Here is a 15,278-nt window from a genome sequence, read left to right as displayed (position 1 = left end):
ATATGTGCTTCCGATAGTCCTGATGTGTGTGGTGATTTTGGTGAGTTTTCGAGCATGTTTAGGCCCTCAAAATCGCGTTTCAAAAGTCGGAATAAATATTAATAATAATTAAAGCTGCAAGCAGCGTTGGTCGGGTCCTCGGTCTGCGTTTGACCCTCATGCCGGTCTGACCTCCATTTTGACGCAATTTAAACCTGCTTTAAGTTGAAGGAGACATGTTTCTCTGTCTTCTCAGCCTCAGACTGTCAGTGAGTCACATGACCAGCTGCACTGAGCTGTGATGATGTCATCGTTCAGCATTCCCCTGGCTGAGAGAGCTGAGAGTTTTACTCGCTTTCACTCACTTTCTCTCTCCCATAAAGCCACAATTTTCACCAAATGTGTGTAAAAACACCATATTTTTGTGGGAAATCTTGCTAGGAAGCCCTCAGTGTCAGTTTTAAAGCTGTAGGACCTTTAGTTTTTTCTGTAGATGACCAACTGACACAGCATGTCTGCACATGTCCCATAGACAACTATACAAAGTATGAGCCCAGGCTGCAACAGCTCATCAACTTTAACGGCTCGCCATTCGAAAACCGGTTGAGAAACGCCAAGTCCCTTCAGAACTTTTGTACATCAAGGCCTTCTCTGTCTCCTGTGCGATTTTCAAGTTGGTGTGATTTACGGTGTCAGACAAGATAATTTTTTCCCAAAAGAAGTTTTCACGGATTTTCTTACATTGAAAGGCAAATTGCGGACTTCCTGTTTGAGATAGGTCAGGGGTGTCAGCACGAGATTTGTGGGTCTCATTGAGACGAACGTTTTGGTGTTGGTTTGACCTCTGTACGACATTCCTACTGGGCGCTAGGGCCATTTTAGTGTGTTTTTCTGTAACTAGGTGGCGCTAGAGAGCATTTTAGGATTTTTTTTTTTTCATTTTATCAAATTTTTCGCCGATTCGTGCATGCCAATTTTGGTGAGTTTTTGAGCGTGTTTAGGGGGTCAAATTAAGGCAAACGCGTTGGTCAGGCAAATAATAATAAGAAGAAAGAAAGAAACGCAGCAGGAACAACAGGGTCCTTGCCCGCCTGCTTGCTGCAGCAAGTAGGGGTCCTCGGACCCTAATAATCATGACAGTTACAATAGGGTCCTTGCACTGGTGTGCTCGGACCCTAAATATAGTATAATAAAGTACAAGTTAATTTCAAATACCAGTAATTGATTACCATTAGTAATCAAAGAGACCAACAACAAATACTGGAGTGAATATATTGTTAAAGAATTCAAAAGCTTAATTGTCGTATACAGCAATAAACAAGTTATTAGTGCAATTAAATTCTTAGTTCACTGTGTCTGTAACTCGTGCCTTGATTAAGCTGGATCTCTACATTTATTTATCTCCTTTTATTTTGTAGGGAACAGCATCCTGTAGCTGAGCGCTGCTGTAAAACCGCTCACAGAGGAAGAAAGAGAAACATCCCACTGGAAACTGCACACATTGTAACCAGCCAGAAACAGTTGAACACGTGTTACTTCACTGCAACAAATATGATAATCAGAGGAAGGATCTCCACCTGTCATTAAGGAAGGCAAAACATCATAACTTTACAGTATCAGGGCTTCTGGGGGAATCAGCAAACAAGGTTCAACATTTCATCATTAAGTTCATTAGAGAAACGGAGCTAGGTAACATAATTTTTTTTTTTTTTAGCTGCCTAATCGCTCGTCCACACTCCAGTCCAGTTGGTGGCGATAATGCACCTTACCTTAGTTTGCCAACCGCCATTGAAACCCACAGAAGAAAAAGAAGAAAGCGAAGAAGAAGAAGGCGTTGACGTCAGCCCGGTGTCATGTCTGCCTGCAGCTGGAGCCGCATGGCTGTCTGCTGATGCTGATGTTGTTTCACACTCCTGCCGTTTTCAGTGAGGAAATTTTAGTAAAACAAGACGTCGAGAGGTAAACTGAATTTTTCTTTCTGTTGTGGTCTCGCAGTTCTATTCAACCTTCGCAGAATTAAGGCTGTCAAACAGATGCGTTCAGCTTTTAGGTTAGCTGTTAGCATCAACAACACAGAACTGTGAATTACATTAGCTTTGGCTTATACACAGAGTGCTGACGAGAAGGATGAAAGTAGAATTAACATGACAGGAACAACTGTAAATAAACATTTTGCTTTGTGTAATTGTACTGCAAAGAAAATTTGACATGAATACTGGTGCAACTTACATCTGAGGCAATATTTCACAGCTGCAGTTCAAAATATAGACATAACTGCTGAATAGGGTTGAAATATAGAAGTTACGTGACTTTATAGTGATTGTGTATGAAAGTAGACTGACAATCTCTTAAAAACACAGCTCATGAGTTCTTTTTAAGGGTATTATTTTTATGATAGTGAGTCTTACAATTGATATTTGACCTTTTTAGAATATTAGCATACAGTGAAAAATGTCAATCACAAATTCCCATAAATTAGTCAATCAGAGCCTGCTAAAGGTTTTGCCTCTTTGCTTTAAAAATCATTGGAAATGTATTGATTACCAGTATGACTGATTAAGCTCCTTTTATGTTCTGGAGTAGCATTTACTGAAGGGGATTATTACACTACAGTACCACAACTTGTGTTGCTCACCTGTTTATCAAGCAACTAACCAACAGCTGAGCAGGTTAGCTGAGAATAAAGCAGCACTTACGATTTATTAAGAAAACTGCATCAGGAGCAAATACGCATTCTGAACAGCGGTAGATAAATGGTAGTGCACTGCTTATAAAGTAGCATGAGTGAAGAACCAACAAGGAGAATCAAACTTAAACTTTCTTAATGCTTTATTTTGAATTAGAACTTTGACACTGGTTCCCAATTCCCATTGCCCAACTCTAATTACCACCTTCATAAGTCCCTATGATTTATAAGGCTTGTATTATTATGTTGATAAATATGGTTTGGTGTGTGACCAAAATAGCTGTTTGGATGGCAACACATTGATATCTAGCACAAGAGAAGGAAAACATAAGAGTTTTTCTTTTGCCTAATAGCTTACTACCTGTCTTTTTGTACAGATGGCAGAAGTTGTACAAGAGAAAAGTCGAGGCTTGAAGTTTGCAGAGCAGCAGCTCCTTCGTCATGGCTGGGAACATGGTAAGTAATTTCATCTTTTTCCTGCAACAATCCAACATCAGCTGCACCAAGTCATTTTCAGCTGCAGGCGTCTTAATCAGCCCACCCTATCCTCAGGTAAAGGACTTGGGCGAGCTGAAAATGGCATATCGGAGGCAATCAAGGTCAAAGTGAAATGTGACAAAGGAGGAGTGAGTGACACTTGATCTCATTTTGCCAGATTATTTGTATGTATTGTCTGTCTTGTCTGTATAAAAACAGGCCTGAGATAAACTCATTAGTACTTTTCTCTGGCAGGTTGGTCATAAGGAAGGGGAGCAGTTCACCTTCCACTGGTGGGATCATGTCTTCAATAAGGCCTCTTCCAGTCTGCAGGTAGAGTCTGATCAGGTGAGCTGGATTTATGATTCGTCTGAACTGCATGTCAGATGGCGTCAGGACCACCTCCACCTTTCTGACATCAGATAGCAGGTGCTAGTATCGACTATTATCTGTAACTTTCTAATAGGTATCAACCGATTATCGGCCTGGCTGATTATTGAGGCCAATATTTAGCATTTTTCTGATTATTGGTTTTGTTACTTTATTGACTGATTAAATGAATTAAATGTGCGACTTTGCCTCAGATGCTGCCAACGCTCTCTCTCTCCCTGCAGGCACTCTGTGGTGTAAAGCAATGTCCTGCCCATACCACTATCTGATTAGCTGTATCCTAGTAGTCAATCACTGAAAGCTATTGTTTACACAAAGGCACAGAGCAGCGCATTTGCAGAGTGAAGCAGCTCAGGGAAATTGCCTAGTTTCCCTGTTTCACAGAAAAGAACCCAATCGTTAACTTGTTGGTGTCAGAGCAGCTAGAACTTCCATCCATCCATCCATCCATCCATTTTCTATACACCACTTAATCCTCATTAGGGTCGTGGGGGGGCTGGAGCCTATCCCAGCTGACTTAGGGCGAAGGCAGGGGACACCCTGGACAGGTCGCCAGTCCATCGCAGGGCCACACTTAGAGACAGACAACCAAGCACACTCACATTCACACCTACGGACAATTTAGAATCACCAATTAACCTAAACATGTTTTTGGACTGTGTGGGAGGAAGCCGGAGAACCCGGAGAGAACCCACGCTGCACGGGGAGAACATGCAAACTCCACGCAGAAAGATTCCGGCCCCCACCAGGACGCGAACCGGCAACCTTCTTGCTGCGAGGCAACAGTGCTACCAACTGCGCCACCTTGCAGCCCGCAGCTAGAACTTGTCCTGCTGATAATGCAAAGCTAATGCCAGGAGTGTCCAATCCTGGTCCTCGAGGGCCACAATCCTGCATGTTTTAGATGTTTCCCTCTTCCAACACACCTGATTCAAATGATCAGCTCATCATCAAGCTCTGCAGAAGCCTGATAACAATCCTGATCATTTGAATCAGGTGTGTTGGAAGAGGGAAACATCTAAAACATGCAGGATTGTGGCCCTCGAGGACCAGGATTGGACATCCCTGGCTAAGGCTATTACTAAGAGACTTACTGCGCCTCTTAGCCTGCAGCTTATGTTACCTGGAGCTTCATAACCTCTCTCTGTAGTCAGATGAACTTTAACACTCTGTTCTGTCAGACGCGTCTCCCTAGCAAAGCCACAACCTGGAAAAACTGGAGAAGAAGCTAAGCCACCGACACAAATCGGGACACTAGCTCCTTTCACAGTGGCTTATGCTACGCTAGCAGCTAAGTGAGAAGCCAGCCACAGATTGCCCTGAAGCAGAGTCTGGAAAACAATAATTAATAATGCTTGTAGATATAGATCTTAGCGGACAATGAAAGCGATAGAACAGTAAGAGATAGACATTTTTGTTTACCCGGTGTTCAGAAATAAGAGAAAAATGCAATTTGTTCTTGCACAGCCAGATTAAGAAACCCTGGCTGATTTAACAGATAGATAGCAAGCTTTAGTGTTAGACTTTACCTGCTGCACTTGAACGTAGTGACATTTTTTTTTAAGTTGAGTCAGTGTGAAAATATTTTTAGGTGTAACTTGAGGTGTCGAAGCATCACCTTTGAAGTGTTAATGGTGAAAGCTGTGTGTGGATCCAAAGTTAACATTAAGGGCACATTTCAGTGACATTGAACTACAGCTCAGGCTTTTCTGTTGTTCATCTGTGCAATCAGCTGGTATTTTCTGTTTTTTTTTCTTTTTAAATATAGAATGGTATTAAGTTGAAGAAGACGGTGGAGGATGATGAAGAGGATGGGATGATCTCCAATAAAAAACCACGAAAATCTACGCTGGCTAAAGCCAAACTTTATGGATGCTTTGTGAAGGTCAGCTGTTTGTGCGTCTCTTACTTGTAGAGGCTAAAGTCAAGTTCTTAATCTATCGCTACAGAACAATATTTAAACTTCTAGCTTGTTGACGGGTCTGAGTTTCTGGTCATTATTCAGCGCCATAACTCAAGAACAAAAGGGGAGATTGTGACCATATTTCATATTTGGACAGATAATAACTTGATGACACTGGTCTTGGCTGCTCAGGGTTCCAGATTAATTTTTTCACTGGTTGCACCTTCCCACATCTTTTCTTTTGGTACAACATGCTATTAATCTGCCCTGCATGCTGATGGATAGTTGTCTTCATGTTCATAACCTAGTTTTGCATTGATGTGAAGATCTTTCCTGACTTTATTTTCAAGATGTTTCAATTAGGATTTCATCACCAGTCTGTCCCTGGAGGTTGTCTGATATCACTCCTATAAATAGGCCAGCCTAAAATCACCTGCCTATCGATAGACGCTATTAGATATTCCTTCAAACTCTTCCCCATGGTTGACATGACTGACATGGATGTAAACTGTAACTTGACTGGTTGGTTTAGGTGGGAATTTTACACATTTCTTTTCTTTACTGTGCTCAATTATTATTATGACCTCAAACACTGAAGTGATATCAGATTTTGTGTACTGTTACACCCCTAGTTTCTTATATGCTGTGATATGGATGACATTAATGGTTTTTACAGGATAAATTTGCCTAATTTTGGTCTATGTCAACAATAACTGACTTGTCTTTCAGTCTGCCACACTGCTGTCTGGTCAGGAGCAATCACAGCCCAAGTCCTCTGACTCACCTGACAGCAGCAGCAGCAGCTCAGATGAGGAGGACGACCAGAAACTGGATCTCTCCAGCAACACCAAGTAAGAGCCTCACCTCAGATTAAGTATTTTAATGCCCTCTGTTTATCATTTATTAGCTTATAAACATTTTATGGTATTAGAATGTCATTACAAACTGACTTAAAAGTGTTTGTCAATGTGCCAATGTGCACCAATGAGTGTTTATTAGGGTCCGAGGACCCCTGCTGGCAAAGCCTGTGGCAAAGACCCTATTGTTCCTGCTTCGTTTCTTTCTTCTTATTATTTGCCTGACGAACGCGAAACCCTTAATTTGACCCCCTAAACACGCTCAAAGACTCACCAAAATTGGCACGCACGTCCGAATCGGCGAAAAATTTGATAAAATGAAAAAAAACAACAGAAAAGCTCTCTAGCGCCACCTAGTTACAGAAAAACACACTAAAACGGCATTAGCGGCCAGTAGGAATGTCATACAGAGCTCAAACCAATACCAAAACGTTCGTCTCAATGAGCCCCACAAATCTCGCGCTGATACCCCTGACCTATCTCCACCAGGAAGTCTGCAATTTGCCTTTCAAAGTAGGAAAATGAGCGAAAATATCTTTTGGGGAAAAATTATCTTGTCTGACACCGTAAATCGTGTCAACTTGAAACTCGTACAGGAGACAGAGAAGGCCTTGATGTACAAAATTTCTGAAGGGATTTGGCATTTCTCAACCGGTTTTCGAATGGCGAGCCGTTAAAGTTGATGAGCTGTCGCAGCTCAAACTTTATATGGTTGTGTATGGGACATGTGCAGACATGCTGAGACATTTGGTCATCTACACAAAAAACTAAAGGTCCTACAGCTTTAAAAATGACACTGAGGGCTTCCTAACAAGATTTCCCACAAAAATATGCTGTTTTTACACACATTTGGTGAAAATTGTGGCTGTATGGGAGAGAGACAGCGAGTAAAAATGTCACTCTCCCACCAAGGGACATGAAGAACGATGACATCATTGCCTACAGCTTTAATGCTGATTGGCAGCTCAGTGCAGCTGGTCATGTGACTCACTGACAGTCTGAGGCTGAGCAGACAGAAAAATGGTTCCTTCACCTTAAAGCAGGTTTAAGTTGTGTCAAAATGGAGGTCAGACGGGCATGAGGGTCCAACGCAGACCAAGGACCCGACAAACGCTGCTTGCAGCTTTAATTATTATTATTATTGTTATTATTATTATTAGGGTCCGAGCACACCAGTGCAAGGACCCTATTATAACCGTTGTGATTATTATTAGGGTCCGAGCACACCAGTGCAAGGACCCTATTGTAACCGTTGTGATTATTATTATTATTTATTATTTTACCGACTTTTGAAACGCGTTTTTGAGGGCCTAAACATGCTTGAAAACTCACCAAAATCGCCACGCACATCAGGACTGGCGAAAAATTTGATATTTTAAGGGACTTGGACACGTCACTGCCAAAATGGCTCCACAGCACCACCTTGAAAATTTCAATGAAGTCCTATCAAAAGCACGTTTGACCTGCAGCTACGCAATTTGGAATGCACATAGAGCTGGTCGGCACAAATAAAAATATCTCTCCGCTCCAACCTCTAAAATGCAACACGGCTCAACTGCGCCCCCTACAATATTTCAACAGACTCCCATTGTGGCTACGTTTCACCTACAACTATGACCTTCGCCACACATATGTAGCAACTTGTGACGCACCAAAAAGTCCATTAGCATGTTTCTGTAAATCCAACAGGAAATCCACCATGTTGGAAAAACCGCGACCATGCCAGGCCATTTTTGCTCAAAAATGACCATTTTTGGCCATTTTCTAAATCGAACTCCTCCTAGGGGGTTCGTGGTACACACCTGACATTTGGCAGCCACAAACTGCAGGACGTGGTGACTAAAAGTTCTTCAAACACTTCGCAGATGAGGCCCGGTTTGGAAATGGCGGCCCGTCCAATTTCGCTCAATGGCCATTTTGTCCATTTTTGCTGTGTTTTTGGCATTTATCACAGTCCTGTCGGAAGGCCGTTTCACCTACAGCTGCAAGATTCAGTGGGCATGTGTAGCAGGTCAGAACGCACAAAAAAGTCAATCAGCGCCAATCCCGAAACTCAACAGGAAGTCCGCCATTTTGACAAAACTCCGTGACAATTTCGCACCCCGGCCAACACGCACGCTGCCGCGCCTCGCCACTAAACAGGAAGTGGCTCGTAACTAGGCCACACTTGCTCTGATCTGCCCCAAACTCGACATGCCGGATGACAGTCCCGCCCGGAGCAGGTTTGCGCCACACCCCGCCGTGCGCAACGGCCGACAAGCGTAGGGCGAGGACCCGTCCATCGCCGCTTGCGGCTTTATTTTTGTATTTGTTATGTTGACTGGTTGTAAATTTGTTTCAGACTCTCTTTTATATATGGTTTCTAAATTCTAAGTGTTTTCTCGACAGGCTTTCTGATGCGGATCTAATGAAGGCTTGTGGAGGACGCACGGCTCACAAGTAAGTTCATCAAATTAAGCCAAAACTTTGAGCAGTAAGCTCCAAAAGGTTGTTGAATATTTCATGATTAATGACGTAAGAGAGCCTGTCCTCATTTTCTTTGCTACTGTTCTTTTTTTGTTTGTTTTGTTTTTCTTTTCTTTTTTTAGAGGAGCCAGGCATGGCTTGACCATGAGTGCTAAGTTAGCCAGGCTAGAGCAGCAGGAGGCTGAGTTCATGGCCAAGTACAGCAAGAAAAGTCAACCAGAAAGTGCTGCACCAGTTTGTGTCACACCGACTTCCCAGTTAGAGAAGCTGGACAAAACGATGGAGGACTGCAGCAGAAAAAAGATGAAAAAGAAGAGATCTGCTGAGAGAATTGATGAGCTAAATGGTGATAAAGTGTCTGAAAGTCCTGAAACTGATGTTCAATCCAAAAAGAAGAAGAAAAAAAAGAAAAAGAAATCTGAGGTAACTGTTGATGTTTCCACTGAGGGAGATTTGAACGGTACAGAAAACGGGGAAGTGGGTGACTCTCATAAAACAAAGAGGAAACACAAGAAGAAGAAAGACAACACAGAGCAGAATGGAGACGAAACTGCCGAGCTGCACATTGACACTAAAGTCAAGAAGAAGAAGAAATCATCCAAACACCACAGTGAACCTAAGGAGGAAGAAGAGAGCAACAATAAGGATTCCAGCTGGTCGGAGGATGTAGTACTGGAGGAGTCAGCAGTGAAGCAGAAAAGGAAAAAGTGCAAAAAGGACAAATCAGTTATGGACAACAATGTCGATGAACAGGTGCCTCCACCAAAGAAGAAGACAAAAAAGTCCAAGGATTAGCATGAACAAGCTGCTACACATTGACTTATCTTGATTTATCTCAGCTGATTGAGGAACTCATTACAAGCTCACGTCAGCTCTTTGTTGAACATTGTTGCTCTGATTTTGCCTGTAAACGAATTTTAGATGTTTTTTTAACTGAACAGCATTTTTGAACTAGGAATTTACACCAGTAACGAGATAATCCAGAGCCATCCAGAAGTTGTGCCTCTTCAAGTTGTGGTGAAAATCAGAGACTGCATATATGAAAAACAAAAAGTCACATGACATAAGCTGCTTCAGTGGCTGTTGCCTTACCTGGTCTGCTCTAACAGCGTACACTATCAGCCACTGAACCACGATGATGCTGTCTTAACTCCTTTCAGGATGCCTTTAAAGCAACAGCTCTGCCCGGTCGGCATTAAGCGTCATAGGAGACTTTCTCATGGTGGGACTTTACCAGCTAAACCTCCATAATGCTCCCTGCTTGCCAATAGTTTGAGTGGTCGTTCCTTTGCATTGCTGTAAAAGTCAAATATTCAGAGGCAGGGTAAGAGACTATTTGTTTTCTGTCATGTCGTTCGTCTTCTGCTATATTGGAAAATATATTCTTGTCATTTAAATTATTGACAACAATTAATTGAATAACTGAATATCAACGTCCTTACTGAAGACGAAACAGTAGACCTCTACATTGACAGTCCGACTCTGGGAGATGAATTCAAAGTGCACAACCATTGAAGATGGTCACTGGTGAACTGCTGTTTCTTGTCTTAGTGGTAGCTGCAGACCCACCACTTATCACCAGAGATAATCATCCAGCTGCTGACTGTCATGCTTGCTCTCCGTGACAGTTCACAAATTGTGCATGAGCACCAACCTGCTGCCTCAAAAACATCTGAAGCACCTGTCCGGATGTCATCGTGCAATGCAACGCAGTGTTCTCACCTTTACTGCTCGCACGTGTTGCACGTGTTACCATGATGTGCAGATACAACAGTGTTGGGACTTTTTGATTGCACCATGTATTCATTTTTAAAACCAGTAACCACAGACTGACATCCAGCAGTTGTGCCACTTCAGCCTTACAAGCCAGCTGTTGGTGACTTTTTGAGTTGCCTGTGTTGCAAACTTTATATGAAACGTCATGTAATTTACAGGGCAGCTGATATGAAATGTAAAGAACTTTAAACCCTTTTTGAGAAAACCGACAACGGCACTGTGATTTTACAATGTAGATGCAACACACAGGTTTGTTGTACACAGGCTAAACTGGTGCAAATAAAATGACATCAAAATGCACTGTGATGGTGAGCAGTTTTTCAGTTTTACTTAATTTCCTTTTTTACATTGTCTTTATTTGAAGTTCCAAGTTATATGCAAAAAAAGTATCCTGACATACTGCAAAAATATAATACTGTGAATTTAGTAAACTGAATATGAGCCTGCTGCGATGTTGCATAAATGACGGAAATGGAGCTTTGTTTTTTTCAATAACAATTTTGAGTTTTTTAAACAGTATACCAATTAAAGGACATGGACGTAGACACAGCCAATAAGACTAAAATCTGTAAAAGAAACAAAACAAACAGACAAAACAAAAACAAATCAAACAATACAGTTAAAACAACAAAAACAAAAAGGTAAACAAAGTAGCACATATACAAAATACCCCATTCCCTCATCATGCTCGCTTCACAGTTTCATTAACCCGCCAGAGCCAATCACATTTAAGCCCAGCCTCAGCCTGAATAAGAAATGTCCAGTGTCCGTTTTCAGTCCAGAGGGCTTCCAATTGAGGTGAGAGAATCCTTTTGACAGTAAGTCAAGACTGTCTGCAGGAAGGTAATCCATGAGTGGTTGCCAAGTGGTCGAGAATAACTGTTCATTGCTTTTCATCACTGCACTAATCCTCTCGTGTGGAAGCACAGAAAAAATTTCTTTGTACCACATAGTAACAGTGTAAGGTTTGTCCTTGATCCACTTCAACAGTATACATTTTCTTGCCAAGAGTAAAAGTTTAGCAATTTAAATTTAAGAGAGGGGCGTGACACAAATTTAGATGGCAGACCCAGTAGAAAGAGGCCAGGATCCTTGGTTACTTTAGTTTTTACAATGCCATAGAGCTCTTTTGTTACACAGGACCAGAAACGTGATGTGTATTTACACTGCCAAAAAAGATGAAGACATTTCAGGCATTGTGGTGATAGGCCTGGGTCCATCTTGTTCTGAATGGAGGGTGTTATGTGTAATCTATGAAGAATTTTGTATTGAGTTTCCCTCAGTCAATTACAAGAGAGCACGTTTTTGACACAGTTCAAAGCTTCTTGCCAGTCGTCCTCTACAACCCCTGGCAAAAATTATGGAATCACCAGTCTTGGAGGATGTTCATTCAGTTTAATTTGGCAGAAAAAAAGCAGATCACAGACAAGCCACAAAACTAACGTAATTTAAAATTGCAACTTTCTGGCTTTAAGAAACACTAAAAGAAATCAAGAAAAAAAATTATGGTAGTCAATGGCAGTTGCTTTTTTAGATCAAGTAGAGGCAAGATGCATTATCATCTTGAAAAATGATGTCATAATCCCCAAACATCCTTTCAATTGATGGAATAAGAGAAGTGTCCAAAATTTCAATGTAAACTTGTGCATTTATTGAAGATGTAATGGCTGCCATCTCCCCAGTGCCTGTGGCAATTTGCATGTTTTTGTCAGGCAGTCGTCTTCATAAATCTCATTGGATCGGCACCAAACAAAAGGTCCGGCATCATCACCTTGCCCAGTGCAGATTCGCAATTTATCACTGAATATGACTTTCATTCAGTCATCCACAGTCCACGATTGCCTTTCCTTAGCCCATTGTAACCTTGTTTTTTTTTCCTTTTTAGGTGTTAATGATGGCTTTCGTTTAGCTTTTCTGTATGTAAATCCCATTTCCTTTAGGCGGTTTCTTACGGTTCAGTCACAGACGCTGACTCCAGTTTCTGCCCATTTGTTCCTCATTTGTTTTGCTGTGCATTTTCTGTCAGGACTCATAGTCCTCATGTGAAGTTTGCTGTAGTGGGTGTTTATTAGTATTCCTGTATACAGTGGGCTCACCAACACAGAGCATGAGTCTGTGAAGGTGGACCGACCCTGAACATCTGCAGAGTCACACATTTATACTGTAAGTCAGAGGGTAGGGGGGGCCTGTATGTAAATACAGAGGTGAATAGAGGTAAATTAACATACAGTTGCTAATCAAATGGCAGGAGGTAAGGGGGGCAATGAACAACGGGGTGGAATCGGGTGCCTGTGACAGGAGGTAGGAAAACACATGACAAAAGGTGATGGGAAAACACATGGCAACAGGGAATGAATTCAGGGGTCTTTGACCATCACAATAAAAGAAAATGGCTTTCTTCTTCAATAGACATATTGCTTTAAGTTTTCTGTCTTGATGCTTTGATGTCTTCCTTGGTCTACCAGTATGCTTGCCTTTTACAACCTTCCCATGTTGTTTGTACTTGGTCCAGATTTTAGACACAGCTGACTGTGAACAACCAACATCTTTTGCAACAATCCGTGATGATTTACCTTCTTTAAGAAGTTTTTCAACTGACATCTCTCGTGTTGGAGCCATGATTCATGTCAATCCACTTGGTGCAACAGCTCTCCAAGGTGTGAACACTTCTTTTTAACTGCAGACTAATAAACAGATTTAATCTGATGCAGGTGTTAGTTTTGGAAATGGAAATTTACAGGGTGATTCCATAATTTTTTCCTCAGAATTGAGTGATTCCATATTTTTTCCCTCTGCTTGATCTAAAAAAGCAATTGTTATTGATGACCACATTTTTTTTCTTGAGTTCTTTTAGTGTTTCTTAAAACCAGAAAGTTGCAATTTTAAATGACTTTAGTTTTGTGGCATGTCTGTGATCTGCTTTTTTTTCTACAAAATCAAGCAACTGAATGAACATCCTCCAAGACTGGTGATTCCGTAGTTTTTTGCCAGGGGTTGTATGTACTCATTATCTAGGTCCCTTTCCCATTTACGTTGGACATTAAGCAAGCTTACAGGACAGGTGTCGTGTAACAAGTAGTAAAAGGAGGAAATAAAATGGGAGGAATTCTTGCAATTAATAAAGGATTCTGGGGCACTTAGGAGTATTGAGGGAAGGGAGAATCAGTTCCCTAATAAAGTGGCGAATCTACCAAAAAAATGCTCCTTTGCAAGACCATACTGAAGTCGAAGTTCCTGAAAAGACATAAGAATACCATCTTCAAATAAATCTCCAATAAACTTAATGCCTCTGGACCTCCAAATCTTGAAAATTGAACAACTGTTAGCCGGGATGAAGTCAGCATTCCCACAAATAGGTGGTAGCATAGAGACCAAATCCTTCCTCTCAGAGAAACAAACTATATCCCTCTAGACCCTCAGTTGTAAACTGTCAGGTTAGCTGTGACCTCTTTAACAAGGTTTTGCCCTTTGCAATTAAGCAGGCCCGGGAGTCAATGCAGAAGGTTGAGTCAAGATATGAGCGAAGCCAACCCCAAATTACCCAAGCATGGCAGGCCCAGTTATAAAAAAAAGTATGTTGGGTAGGCCAATACCACCAGCACTGGTTGGCATTTGTAGAATCTTATAAATTCAGAGAACAGTTTTTCAATACTGGATGCTACTTTCCTGGGCATCCATAGGGGCAACATCTGTAGGGGATCGAGAATCTTGGGGAGCACATTCATTTTGATCAAACTGATTCTGCCCATAAAGGACAAGGGAAGATTCGACCAACGTTGTAAGTCTCTTTTAACAGCACATATAGTCAAGGAAATATTTAGTTTCCAGAGATCAGACAGATTGGGGGATACTTTAATTCCTAAATAAGTGAAACCTGAGGTAGACCATCTAAATGGGAAATCCTCTATCAAGTCATCAAGATCTAGTCTGCCAATAGGCATTGCCTCAGACTTATCAAAGTTAACCTTGTAACCAGATACACTACCAAATTCTTCCAACAATGACATAGTAGCAAGGATTGAACTTTCAGGGGAAGAGAAAAACAGGAAAACATCGTCCGCACAGGGAGCTTTTTTGTAAATAGTATTCCCTACTGAGACACCCTTCATATCTGCATTAAGCCTAATGGCTATAGCAATGGGCTCCAGGGCTATTGCGAACAGATGTGGACTAAGGGGGCAGCCTTGTCTGGTGTCCCTAGCCAATGGAAAGGGTTCAGAGTGGAGACAGTTCGTGATAACACTAGCCGTTGGTGAGTCATAAGTGGTTTGTATCCATCTAAGGAAGTTACCCCCCAAAATAGCACCGCTCCACTCTATCAAAAGCTTTTTCAGCATCTAGGGACACAGTGAGAGCCTTGCCACCATGCTGATTTGTATACTGAATCACATTCAGAAGCCTTCGGATGTTGGAGGACAATAGACGGTTTTGTATGAATCCAGTCTGATTAGGATTAATAAGACTTGGTAGAAGTCCCTCTAGTCTCCTTGCCATAACTTTTGAGAGTACTTTGCTATCAACCCCAATCAGGCTAACAGGACGGTATGAGCCACACTTCTCTGGAGGTTTACCTTTTATTGTTATCAAGGATATATTGGCCAGATTAAGAGATTGTGGTAATTTATGACTGTTAAAAGAATGTTGATACATATCTGTCAGAGGTTTGACTAGAATTTTGCTGAATACTTTATAAAATTCTGGACCAAATCCATCAGGACCAGGGGCTTTCCCCCCCTTTTGTGTC

At 41.6% G+C, this 15,278-nt stretch overlaps 1 protein-coding gene across 2 annotated transcripts; it reads left to right on the top strand.

The window, feature by feature from the left end:
* The first annotated feature begins 1,825 nt into the window (after positions 1 to 1,825).
* gpatch4 (G patch domain containing 4) lies at positions 1,826 to 10,834 on the top strand. 2 transcript variants are annotated; one of them, XM_008288681.1, is made up of 8 exons: positions 1,826 to 1,938; positions 3,043 to 3,121; positions 3,218 to 3,291; positions 3,398 to 3,475; positions 5,301 to 5,417; positions 6,165 to 6,286; positions 8,681 to 8,731; positions 8,881 to 10,834. In XM_008288681.1, exons 2-8 carry the CDS (start codon positions 3,043 to 3,045, stop codon positions 9,551 to 9,553), a joined length of 1,194 nt encoding a protein of 397 aa, XP_008286903.1. In that variant the 5' UTR covers positions 1,826 to 1,938; the 3' UTR covers positions 9,554 to 10,834. The 2 variants fall into 2 exon arrangements, with proteins under 2 accessions (XP_008286903.1, XP_008286902.1); XM_008288680.1 differs by having other exon boundaries at positions 3,398 to 3,490.
* The last annotated feature ends 4,444 nt before the right edge of the window (positions 10,835 to 15,278 follow it).

This window comes from Stegastes partitus, unplaced genomic scaffold (assembly GCF_000690725.1).
Source record: "Stegastes partitus isolate 25-593 unplaced genomic scaffold, Stegastes_partitus-1.0.2 Scaffold570, whole genome shotgun sequence".
NCBI classification, from domain to species: Eukaryota; Metazoa; Chordata; class Actinopteri; family Pomacentridae; genus Stegastes; species Stegastes partitus.
This window is presented reverse-complemented; position numbering and strand designations above follow the sequence as displayed.

Coding starts and splice junctions, on each gene's coding strand:
- gpatch4 (XM_008288680.1), top strand. CDS start 3,043: ATGGCAGAAGTTGTACAAGAGAAAAGTCGAGGCTTGAAGTTTGCAGAG. Junction 3,122..3,217: donor TCGTCATGGCTGGGAACATG/GTAAGTAATTTC, acceptor CCCTATCCTCAG/GTAAAGGACTTGGGCGAGCT. Junction 3,491..5,300: donor TGCAGGTAGAGTCTGATCAG/GTGAGCTGGATT, acceptor TTTTAAATATAG/AATGGTATTAAGTTGAAGAA.